Source organism: Alosa pseudoharengus, unplaced genomic scaffold (assembly GCF_046254945.1).
Source record: "Alosa pseudoharengus isolate Yale_2024_CS ecotype anadromous, Long Island Sound unplaced genomic scaffold, YU_APseudo_1.1 YU_APseudo_1.1_scf_19, whole genome shotgun sequence".
Taxonomy (NCBI): Eukaryota; Metazoa; Chordata; class Actinopteri; order Clupeiformes; family Clupeidae; genus Alosa; species Alosa pseudoharengus.
In genome coordinates this window covers 4,748,767-4,761,300 of record NW_027468657.1, presented here as the reverse complement: position 1 = coordinate 4,761,300, position 12,534 = coordinate 4,748,767, and the positions used below count along the sequence as shown (strand labels likewise).

At 47.8% G+C, this 12,534-nt stretch overlaps 1 protein-coding gene across 1 annotated transcript in view; it reads left to right on the top strand.

Moving 5' to 3' along the window:
• Nucleotides 1–2,019: 2,019 nt before the first annotated feature.
• slc39a13 (solute carrier family 39 member 13) overlaps nt 2,020–12,534 on the top strand; it is a 21,766-nt gene continuing 11,251 nt past the window's right edge. Inside the window, exons 1-4 of the mRNA XM_076291521.1 lie at nt 2,020–2,189; nt 5,292–5,678; nt 12,084–12,191; nt 12,307–12,431. Coding sequence (XP_076147636.1) covers nt 5,300–5,678; nt 12,084–12,191; nt 12,307–12,431 — 612 coding nt within the window. The 5' untranslated portion in view covers nt 2,020–2,189; nt 5,292–5,299. The remainder of the gene's footprint in view (nt 2,190–5,291; nt 5,679–12,083; nt 12,192–12,306; nt 12,432–12,534) is intronic.

Below are 12,534 nucleotides of genomic sequence, written 5' to 3'. Positions count from 1 at the left end.
CAAACAACATTCCGCGATATCTCCCGCGATGTCTCCCGCGAGTCACGTCAGGCAGACTGTAGCCTTTCTGTCCAGGATGAGCTGCCCTCTGTTGTAGCTCCTCCCGGCTAGGCTCTGAAGATCACGTTTACGTAGTAAGCCAGACCAAGTCAGACTCAGCCGAAGTCAAACAAGCCTAATAGGGGAGTTCGACTTGCGGCAGATCTGTGCAGATCTGACTTGATGTGATGCATGCTGGGTTGAACACAATGCATACTGGGATGGACGCAATGCATACTGGTTAGAAATTCTGTCCGACTTCTGTCAGCCGGGGAGGGACTTACCACCGTGACACCATGTCACATGACCTTAAAATATCGCGGGAGTCTTAGCCTGCAGACAGATCTTGCAGTTGCCTTCCACGAGCTGCACGAGCTGAAACACGCCCTCATGACGTCAGTTCAAAGACGTGATAGGGCCATTTGGGAGGAATGTCCTCATGACGATTATGACTAGAGGCTCATGCTGCTTCCTTATGTTGGAATATGCGAAAATAAACAGAAATCGAAGGGATACCTTCTTATACGTGATTTCTGCAACAATGGTAGGCTAGCCTACTGAAAACGTTTGGATATTCTGTTATTTTCTGCTGTTGGCTAAATAGATAGACACACATATAGGGGAAACACTTGATATTGAATTTATGTGCTACAATGCAGGCCTGTTAACTGTATGACAACAGTGGTTTATTTAAACTACATCATAAGAATTTATTTCGTCAGTCATCATGCTCATTTTAATGAGTAAGAATGAAAGTTCTGCTGTGTTTATTGCAAACAACATTCCGCGATATCTCCCGCGATGTCTCCCGCGAGTCACGTCAGGCAGACTGTAGCCTTTCTGTCTGGGATGAGCTGCCCTCTGTTGTAGCTCCTCCCGGCTAGGCTCTGAAGATCACGTTTACGTAGTAAGCCAGACCAAGTCAGACTCAGCCGAAGTCAAACAAGCCTAATGACTTAACTCCCTTAATGTGGAAGGCAACTGCAAGATCTGTCTGTAGGCTAAGACTCCCGCGATATTTTAAGGCCATGTGACATGGTGTCACGGTGGTAAGTCCCTTGTCACTCCCCGATGTGAGTCGCTACCCGATGTGAGTCACGCATGCTCAGATTGATAGGTTTTACGGCATAACGCCAAGGGATCCGACTGAAATCCATAAAATAATTCACTTTTCTGTTTCAAAAACGTTTTAGCTATCTAAGATTGTTTGGTTGCTAACGTTAGCAAACGCCATTCAAGTGACAGCCTTTGTTGTGCTTGATTGCTTACTTACTTGCCAGCAGTGAACAAACTTCATAATTTTTATTGATATTACAGAAGTCTCTCGCTAGCAGGCTACTTCAGCCTCTAATCTAGAACTGACATTAGAGATCATGCCGTGAAAATGTGATGCCTTACGCTAAATAATACATTACTGCTGTGTAGGCTAATGTCATTATTCTGTGGCTAACAGCACAGGTAGTGGCAAAGTAGCAAAGTGACGCATGCGCGACTCACATCCGGTAGCGACTCACATCGGGGAGTGACACCCTCCTCGGCTGACAGAAGTCGGACAGAATTTCTAACCAGTATGCATTGCGTCCATCCCAGTATGCATTGTGTTCAACCCAGCATGCATCACATCAAGTCAGATCTGCACAGATCTGCCGCAAGTCTCTCTGCGCAAGTCGAACTCGCCTAATATGCGGGAGACTCCCGGAACTTCCGGGAGACTTGGGATGTCTGGAGAATTATCTATAAATAAATAAATATACATTTCTGAATTATCTTCAAATGTTGTCAAATACATGATTAACAGTGTAATGCAATTTGATTTTAAATATTTTCTGAGGGACTCTTATCTTCTTATAGTGGTCCCAGACAGAGCACCAGCTTCAGTTTTTAAGCACAAACGCCTTGTGTGTCTACGGGCCGATCAGGGGTTGCTGCAGGCCCGGAAGTAGGTCCCGCTCGGTTCCGTTCATGCGTGGTGAAGTGCAGACTCGCAGGCCTTGAGACGTGGCTGCTTCTGGAAAAGCCTCTTGCGAAATCCAGCAATCGGAGTTTCTTGAGTCGTCTGCGGCCGGGGCGCCCAAAACAGAAGTGCGTCTGACGCAGGGAGCTGGATGGCAGGGACAGACCGGAGCCGTCTCCGCAGGAAACTCAGCCGGGTAAACAACGCACTTGCGCCTCTTCATTGTTTGCCTTTCTCTCTGCTGAACGTTTAAACATTATATATATGTTTATGATTTAGCAACCTCATAACACGATTTGAAGTTTTGTTTTAGTCTTGTGCCGGTTAAAGCAGCTGCGTTATAGCCGATGTCACGTCCTCGAAAGCAGACAGCTTACAGTTATCATTATTCCAGAAATGCTGCAGCCGTGATTATTCGTATGCGCCTCAGTCTGTTTTGATTTTGACATTAAGACAGAACAGATACAACGTGGCAGCTATCTATCGTCATTTTATCCACTGCATTCCTAGTCTGCCCCCGGGATGTTTAATTGTTTACACAGTTCGTTGAATATCACTGTTTTGCTACGTGCACAACGTTAGAAGGTTCTGTTTGTGACTTTAAAACGTAATTTACGTAATAATTGTAAAGAAATGCTGCGCACCTAAGTTGCTTTGTGTCCGTTCTACACTTCACCTCGTTAGTAGCCTATGATTTCACCCCTCCTGCACGTCTGCCCGTCGCGCTTACAGTGTGTTTGATCAGGTCACGGTGTTTTCTAAACTTTCATTAAAGTCATACATATCAGACGCCCACGGCCAAGGACCTGATTCAGCATGCTAGGCTATTCCAAAAATGTGTCACTGCCATGGCCGGAGGCTCCATCTCACAAACGGTGTTGTTGACTGCAGCCCGAGCCAAGTCGGACATAGCCACGTCCGTTTCAGTAACGTACACACCACATCAGCGCCTGGTGTCGCTCGGCGGCCACCGGGTCAGGTTACAGCCGAGCGAGCCGACCGGCAGAGGCCCTGATGTTGAATCACACAGTTGTGGAGTATCCAGATCCAGAAGCCACACTCGTTGCTACTACAGGGATTGGCTTCTGAATGGTACTTTGACTGTCCACATACTGGTAATCTTCTCTTCATAATCAAAGGAAAAACCCGCAACCTGAGCTGAGTGTTGCACGTGATGATTCTTACGAATTGTTGAGCCTTGGTTTGGTAATAATAACCCCACATTGACAGATGTTTTGTAGTGATAGGGCTGCATTTGACAACTACCAAAAGCCTGATGTATTACTTTAAGTCTAAATGTATGGACAATATTACTCTGTCGTCAATTGCTAAATGTTGATGTTCCAATTAGGATGGCCATTTTCATAACACAAAAAAAGAGGACACTGCGGCATTAATGAGGCAAGAATAATTACATAGGACTCTGGTGTAGCCTACTCCCAACTACAATATAGTTTTGTCCATGATAACAATGGTATCATGATACAGTGATTCTGAAATACTCTATTCATTGCAAGACTATTTGATCTACGACACCTTGATATATGTAACAGAAAAGGAAAACATATTTCTGGAAAGGCTAAACGTGTTTGTTCACAGTATCTGTATTTATTCAATACATTGGGGTGTCTGTTTCAAAAACTGACCAGATGATCCTGCCTTGCAAATGCACAGTGCCACAAAGCATAACATTTTTGGACATAAAATGTGCAAATCTAGCTCACATAAAAATAAAACAAACAAATGAATGAATGCAAAAATACATTTTAGTTCTTAACAAGCATACACAACTTGTTTTATGTAAACACCAAAAGAGGGTATAAAAAAGCACCATGCAACTGGTTAACATTCAACTGCACAAACAGTCAAGTATTTCTAAAGTGCTTTAGTCTTTAGTTTGGGGACTTGTCTGCAGTGTCTTCGTCTGTGTGTGTGCAGCAGTCCACCTGTATTTTTAATTGATGTAAATTCCTGTCCTCAGTATCCTCTTCTTCAATTTAGCCTCAGCAAACTCCACCCTCACCCTCAGGAGACAACACCTCTAGGGTCAGCTCTTGCAGGTTGAAGCGGAGCTTTGCTACAACGTTATCAAGTGGTTTCAGTGGGCCCAGTGCAACTCCAAAAGGAGGACAAATGAGCGTCCAGTTTGAGGCTGCGCCGGACACCGGGCAGGGTGTTTAAAATCCGGACTCTCCGGCCTAAATCCGGGACGTTTGGCCACCCTAGGTCCAACGTGCAATGATTTGCACTAGTGTAACGGATGCCAACGCCTGCCAATGCCCGACGCCTCAAGAGCAGTACTGGCAGTAAAGCTAGCAGCCCGGCCTTTTAGCTCGACTTCCGATCCCAGGTGCTGCTGTTCGCGGGTTCGAGTCCAGGCATGAACCGTGCAGGTTCAACACAACGCAGGTTACACTAGCCTATGGGGAACGCCATCATTTGTACACGTGAAGGAGGTTCAACACAACGCAGGTTACACTAGCCTATGGGGAACGCCATCATTTGTACATGTGAAGGAGGTTCAACACAACACAGGTTACACTAGCCTATGGGGAACGCCATCATTTGTACACGTGAAGGAGGTTCAACACAACGCAGGTTACACTAGCCTACGGGGAACGCCATCATTTGTACATGTGCAGGTTCAACACAACGCAGGTTACACTAGCCTACGGGGAACGCCATCATTTGTACATGTGAAGGAGGTTCAACACAACACAGGTTACACTAGCCTATGGGGAACGCCATCATTTGTACACGTGAAGGAGGTTCAACACAACGCAGGTTACACTAGCCTACGGGGAACGCCATCATTTGTACACGTGAAGGAGGTTCAACACAATGCAAGTTACACTAGCCTATGGGGAACGCCATCATTTGTACATGACCGGCCTGCTATATTGGCGGAAATGACTTGGTTTAGACCATCATCACCTTGGTAGCATATGCGCTGATGGACACGTCTACCAGCATAGCAAAGGAGGTCTCAGTTTAGATCTTAGTAATACTAGGCTACTACCACAGGATGAGAGCATGTCTGTCATGAGTTTTAACTGGGCATCTCTCTCTCTCTCTCTCTCTCTCCCCTCTCTCCTCCTCTCCTCCCCCCTCTCTCTTCTCCTCCCCTCCTCTCCTCCCCCCCTCTCCCCCTCTCTCCTCCTCCTCCTCTCTCCTCTCCTCCCCCCCTCTCCCCTCTCTCTCCTCCTCCCCCTCTCTCTCCTCCTCCCCCCTCTCTCCTCCTCTCCTCCTCTCCTCTCCTCTCCTCTCCTCTCCTCTCCTCCTCTCCTCTCCTCCTCAGTGCACTGCATGTATGTCCAGAGTGTGTTGCGGTCAGCGTTGCGGTCGGTGTTGCGGATGAGCCCGGCGGCCCCCCTGCGACCCGTGTGTGCTGCTGCCGCCTCGCTGCTCGTGGGCGCCGCCCTGCTGGCCGTGGCCTGCACGGGCTCCTCGGGGGGCCGCCAGATGGCCCAGACGGCGGTTGCCCAGGCGACGGTGGCGGCGGCGGGGCCCGGGCCCTGGTGTGCGGAGGAGCTGCTGGGCTTCAGGCCGCTGGCCGAGATGCTGTCCGGGGACGGGGCCGACGTGTGGATCTGCTCGCTGGCCGGAGCCGTCGCCGTCGGACTCAGCGGCATCTTCCCGCTCCTCGTCATCCCCATCGAGGCTGGAGCAGCGCTTAAGACCGAGGGTAGGACAGCTGTGTGTGTGTGTGTGTGTGTGTGTGTGTGTGAGTGTGTGTATATACATCTTTACTGGGCAGAGCTGAGAGACATTGTGAGTGTTATTTCTTAAGAGGATTGTGGAATCTATGTGTGTTTGTATGTGTGTGTAGGGGGCAGATGACTGTGTGGAAGGGTGTGTGTGTGTGTGTGGAGGGTGGAATCTGTTTGTGTATGTCTATGTAGAGTTGGTTCCTGTTGAGTAGTAATGTGTGTGTTTATTAGACATGTCATTGTAGAAATAGTAGTGGTTTGTGAACATGTTGTGTGCTGCTAACTGAGCTAACCCTTCACATGCTGCTGCTACGTGCCTTTTGTTCCATAAACTAACACTGAAAGCTTTAACTCACTAAAGCTAACCGGAAACTTGACAAGAAGGGCAACCCTCACTAAAGCTAACCATAAACTAAAGCAGAAAGCACCCCTCACTAAAGCTAAAGCTAACGGTAAACTGAAGCAGAAAGCATCCCTCACTAAAGCTAAAGCTAACGGTAAACTGAAGCAGAAAGCATCCCTCACTAAAGCTAACGGTAAACTAAAGCAGAAAGCACCCCTCACTAAAGCTAAAGCTAACGGTAAACTGAAGCAGAAAGCATCCCTCACTAAAGCTAACGGTAAACTGAAGCAGAAAGCACCCCTCACTAAAGCTAAAGCTAACGGTAAACTGAAGCAGAAAGCATCCCTCACTAAAGCTAAAGCTAACGGTAAACTGAAGCAGAAAGCATCCCTCACTAAAGCTAACGGTAAACTGAAGCAGAAAGCACCCCTCACTAAAGCTAAAGCTAACGGTAAACTAAAGCAGAAAGCAGCCCTCACTAAAGCTAAAGCTAACGGTAAACTGAAGCAGAAAGCACCCCTCACTAAAGTTGCCGGCTTCTCTCAGTCTGCCTCTCTTCCTCAAGGTCCAGATCCAGTCATAGTCATCTGTGCCTATTTCTAGGTTTAGGTGTGTGTGTGTGAGTGTTTGGTGTGTGTATGATTCTAGAAGTTTCTCTCCAGCTGTAGTTTCCCCTCTGGGGCGCCTGACACACCACAGCAGCCAAACTCCAGCAGCGGTGTCCATGGAAACACAACCGCGTCCAAGTAAACGCCGTCACGTTGACGGAAACTCTGAACTCAGATAATGACTGGCTGCCCCACTAAGAAAAGAATGTGGGCAGAATGTGGGATTGTGTGTGTGTGTGTGTGTGTGTGTGTGTGTGTGTGTGTTGTGGGAAGTACCTGGCCTAAAATTAACCCACAGCGCACAGAATGATTTTCCAGTCGGGGAGTTGGCCAGCTTTCAACTGCTACCTAATGTGGAGGTCCACTTCTTTAACTAATGCTAAATGTCATCTAACACACACACACACACACACACACATATTCTCTCTCTCTCTCTCTCTCTCTCTCTCTCTCTCTCTCTCTCTCTTTCAAGAGTCATCATGGAGATGGTCTAGTTGAATGTGTTTAACATCAATTTGGTCTTTGGTCTCTGCATGGAGAATGACAGGTCTGACTGTATTAGGAACTGGTGTTATGAACACAACTGAATGAGGAACTCAGTCAACACAGTCAACTTGTGTGTCTGTGTGTGTGTGTGTGTGTGTGTGTCTGTCTGTGTCTGTCTGTGTGTGTGTGCGCACGTGTTTGTGTGGAAATGTTCAGTCACATATTAGTCCTTGTCTGGACAACCAGTAAGCCTCTGTGTGTGTGTGTGTGTGTGTGTGTGTGTGTGTCATATATTACAAAGGTTTCATCATGCCCCATCTATTATCTTTAGCTGTACTCTTTAATCTTGAGGTGTTGCGTGAGTGAGTGTGTGTGTGAGTGTGTGTGTGGGTGTGTGTGGCTTCTGCTGCCCTCCCATCAATCACTGTCTGATGTGGTGGGATCTCTGTGTGCTGTCATAATAACTTGTGTTGGTGATCTGGATTTGGGGAAAACTGCTCGTCATATTAAAGCAGGTGTGGAGATCTGACGTACGGTTGGGCCACTTCTTTTGATTGGAGCAGGTGTGGAGATCTGACGTACGGTTGGGCCACTTCTTTTGATTGGAGCAGGTGTGGAGATCTGACGTACGGTTGGGCCACTTCTTTTGATTGGAGCAGGTGTGGAGATCTGACGTACGGTTGGGCCACTTCTTTTGATTTGTGGAGTGGTCAGCGTCTGGATAAAAACTTTGACATTCTGAAGACTAGTTTTGTGGACTACAGTAGATCTGTGGACTAGTTCTTGAGACTAGTTCTGTAGAGTTGTTCTATAGACTACACTAGTTCTGTAGACTAGTTCTGAAAAGTAGTTCTGTGGATTGCAGTAGTTATGTATACTAGTTCAGTACACTAGTTCAGTACACTAGTTTAGAGGACTAGTTCAGTACACTAGTTCAGTAGGCTAGTTCTGTTGACTACACTAGTTCAGTACACTAGTTCAGTACACTAGTTCAGTAGACTAGTTCAGTAGACTACACTAGTTCAGTAGACTAGTTCAGTACACTAGTTATGTTGACTAGTTCTGCAAACTACACTAGTTCAGTAGACTAGTTCAGTAGACTACACTAGTTCAGTAGACTAGTTCAGTAGACTAGTTCTATTGACTAGTTCTGTAGACTACACTAGTTCAGTAGACTAGTTCTGTTGACTAGTTCTGCAGACTACACTAGTTCTGTTGACTAGTTCTGCAGACTACACTAGTTCAGTAGACTAGTTCAGTAGACTAGTTCAGTAGATTAGTTCTGCAGACTACACTAGTTCAGTAGACTAGTTCAGTAGACTAGTTCAGTACACTAGTTCTGTTAACTAGTTCTGCAGACTAAACTAGTTCAGTAGACTAGTTCTGTTGACTAGTTCTGCAGACTACACTAGTTCTGTTGACTAGTTCTGCAGACTACACTAGTTCAGTAGACTAGTTCAGTAGACTAGTTCAGTAGATTAGTTCTGCAGACTACACTAGTTCAGTAGACTAGTTCAGTAGACTAGTTCAGTACACTAGTTCTGTTAACTAGTTCTGCAGACTAAACTAGTTCAGTAGACTAGTTCAGTAGACTAGTTCTATTGACTAGTTCTGTAGACTACACTAGTTCAGTAGACTAGTTCAGTAGACTAGTTCTGCAGACTACACTAGTTCAGTAGACTAGTTCAGTAGGCTAGTTCTGCAGACTACACTAGTTCTGTTGACTAGTTCTGCAGACTACACTAGTTCAGTAGACTAGTTCTGCAGACTACACTAGTTCTGTTACACTAGTTCTGTTGACTAGTTCTGCAGACTACACTAGTTCAGTAGACTAGTTCAGTAGACTAGTTCTGCAGACTACACTAGTTCTGTTGACTAGTTCAGTAGACTAGTGCTGCAGACTACACTAGTTCAGTAGACTAGTTCAGTTGACTAGTTCTGCAGACTACACTATTTCAGTAGACTAGTGGTCGAGTAAGAATACTCAACAGAGTTTGTTCAGATTAACCCCTCACCTGCTGAGCAGTCCACATGTAAAGTTGGGCGCTACGAATGTCTATCAAATGCGTCTGTACGTAGCTCATAACGGCTTCGGTGTGTCAGTCATCGTCTTGCTGCCCTCCCTCTGTTCTGTGATTGGTTCCTTCATTGAGGTGAAAACGAAGTCCATAGAATCCAGGCTGCCTAGCAGCATGAATAAAATTGTGCGCGTAAGGCAGCATGGAAAACCCAGGCTAGCAGGCAGGTTCCCTGATTCTGCTGGTGTCCTGAGAAGGAGCTTATGGCAGGTTATCCCACCATACACAACTGTGGCATTATGGCAGATTATCCCACCATACACAACTGTGGCATTATGGCAGGTTATCCCACCATACACAACTGTGGCATTATGGCAGGTCATTCTACCATACACAACTGTGGCATTCTGCAGCTGCTGTTGTTGTATTGGATGACATCCACCCTAAAACCACAGCCCTTCTGGGTAGATGCTGGTCAGCTGTGACATCTTTAAAACCACAGCCCTTCTGGGTAGATGCTGGTCAGCTGTGACATCTTTAAAACCACAGCCCTTCTGGGTAGATGCTGGGGCAACTGTGCCATTTTTAGCTGCATTACCAAAGGCAACTATTTTGAAAGAAAGGCACTTAAGCCTGCTACCTCACTGTGTGTGTGTGTGTGTGTGTGTGTGTGTGTGTGTGTGTGTGTGTGTGTGTGTGCAGCCACATCCCAGCAGCTTTCTTCCCCATGATGTTTTAAAGTACACATACACACACACACACATACAGAGAGATTACAGAGCTTAACCTGAAGGAGCTGCTACAGCCAGGGACAACCAGACTGGAATGTTAGATAGAAAACCATCGTTTCCAAAAGTGTGTGTGTGTGGTCCCTCATGCAGGGGCATGTCCTGTGACGTGTTGTCTTTTGGGTAAGGCCCAGGCAGAGTGCTCCAGCTGCCACCAGCAAATGAGTCCTGTTAGGGAACACCAACATTCCCACCAGCAAATGAGTCCTGTTAGGGAACACCAACATTCCCACCAGCAGATGAGTCCTGTTGGGGAACACCAACATTTCCACACGTCTCTACACAGCAGTAAACACGCTGGCCGCTGGCTGACCTGCAGGTTGGTGTGGACAGCTGGCCTCCTCTTCTTTTCAGGGTTAGTGGTTCCTGCTTTCCTCGCCCCTCTTCCTCGTGTGTGTGTGTGTGTGTGTGTGTGTGTGTGTGTGTGTGTGTGTGTGTGTGTGTGTGTGTGTGTGTGTGTGTGTGTGTGTGTGTGTGTGTGTGTGTGTGTGTGTGTGTGTGTGTGTGTGTGTGTGTGTGTGTGTGTGTGTGTGTGTGTGTGTGTGTGTGTGTGTGTGTGTGTGTGTCCCTCACACCTACCTGAGAGCCAGCCAGACAGGCCCCTCTCACTTTGTGCAGATAGGCCCAGAAGATAGAACACTTACAGAGGACAAGTATTGTGTGTGATCTAATTTCAACTAGGGCTCTGATAATTAGACGTTCGGATATACTCCAGTGTGTGTGTGTACTCCAGAGTGTGTGTGTGTGTGGATGGCTGTTCCGTGGTTGAAAAGTAGGTCATGCAGTAGGACGCTGGACATTGTGACATTGTATTAATGCACAAGGGTGTGTCTCTCCCTTTCTGCCTCACACACACACACACACACACACACACACACATACATACATACATACATACATACATACACACACACACATACACACTCACACACACACACACACACACCCTTGAGACCTCAAGGGAGATATTCATGCCTTTGTGTGTGTGGTGTCGGGAGGAAATGGCTGGGCAGGGCTCCTGTCTATCAGATCTGTTTCCATGGTGTGTGCGTGTGTGTGCGTGTGTGTGAGCGCGTGTGTGCGTGCGCGCGCGTGTGTGTGTGTGTGTGTGTGGGTGCGTGTGCGTGCGTGTGCGTGTGTGCGTGTGTGCGTGTGTGTGTGCGTGTGCGTGTGCGTGTGCGTGTGCGTGTGCGTGTGCGTGTGCGTGTGCGTGCGCGTGCGCGTGCGTGTGCGTGTGCGTGCGTGTGCGTGTGTGTGTGTGTGTGTGTGTGTGTGTGTGTGTGCGTGAGCGCGCGTGTGTGCGTGAGCGTGTGTGTGCGTGCGTGCGTGCGTGCGTGTGTGTGTGTGTGTGTGTGCGTGAGCGTGCGTGCGTGTGTGTGTGCGTGCGTGCGTGCGTGAGCGTGTGTGTGCGTGTGTGTGTGTGCGTGCGTGTGCGTGCGTGAGCGCGTGTGTGTGTGTGTGTGTGTGCGTGCGTGTGCGTGCGTGCGTGCGTGCGTGAGCGCGTGTGTGTGTGTGTGCGTGTGTGTGTGCACTGTGGAGTGAAAGAGACTCTTAGAGAGTCTGAAAGGTTTTTCATTTCATTCACAAAGGCCCTCTCAGTTGGAACATGAGCGTCTGTCTGAATAGGCTTTGCACATGCTGGAAACCTGTGTGTGTGTGTGTGTGTGTGTGTGTGTGTGCACGCATTTCCTATTCCATTGACCCACTCTCTCACTCTCTTTCTTCCTGATAGAGAATATATTAAACAGGTGAAGAGTTGTGAAGAGTTAGCAATGCGGCGTAAGTCTGTGTAAGTCTTGGGGAATACGTCAAATCAAAATGAAAACAGAGACAGAGAGGATGCCCTTCTTCCTTCTGAACTGACCTGCTCTTATACTGTTCACCGCTCACAGTCATACTATCCACCGCAACACACCACACCTTCACCCTGCCTGCACCTATACCCCACCTTCATCACACCTACACCCCACCCCACCTGCACCCCACCCCACCCCACCTACACCCCACCCCACCTTCATCACACCTACGCTGGGGCCTGTGTACCTGGTATGGTCGATACAACGGTCACACTCTGGTCCTCACTGTTCTGTGTGTGTGTGTGTGTGTGTGTGTGTGTGTGTGTGCGTCCTGTGTGTAGCTGGCAGTCAGAAGCTGAAGAGACTCTTGAGCTTTGCCATTGGTGGTCTCCTTGGTGATGTGTTCCTGCACCTTCTTCCTGAAGCCTGGGCCCAAACCTGTACTCCAGGTTAGTCTTTCTCTCTTTCTTTCTCTCTCTCTTTTTTCTTTCTCTAAGTTTATCGTACACCTCCAGGAGGACTGTCACACCCCTCTTCTCACTCTCTGCCGGTGTCTGCCTCTAGAGGGCGCTCATGAGCAGCACTACCGTAGTCAGGGCCTGTGGGTTCTGCTGGGGCTGCTGTCCTTCCTGCTGCTAGAGAAGATGTTTCCAGATGAGGACACCCCCAACGAAACAGCCACAGTCACGGTAACACAGACGCACACACACACACACACACACACACACACACACACATGTGAGTGCTGTTTTCTGTAAGCCATACCTGTCAACATTTAGCTTTCCAAAAACA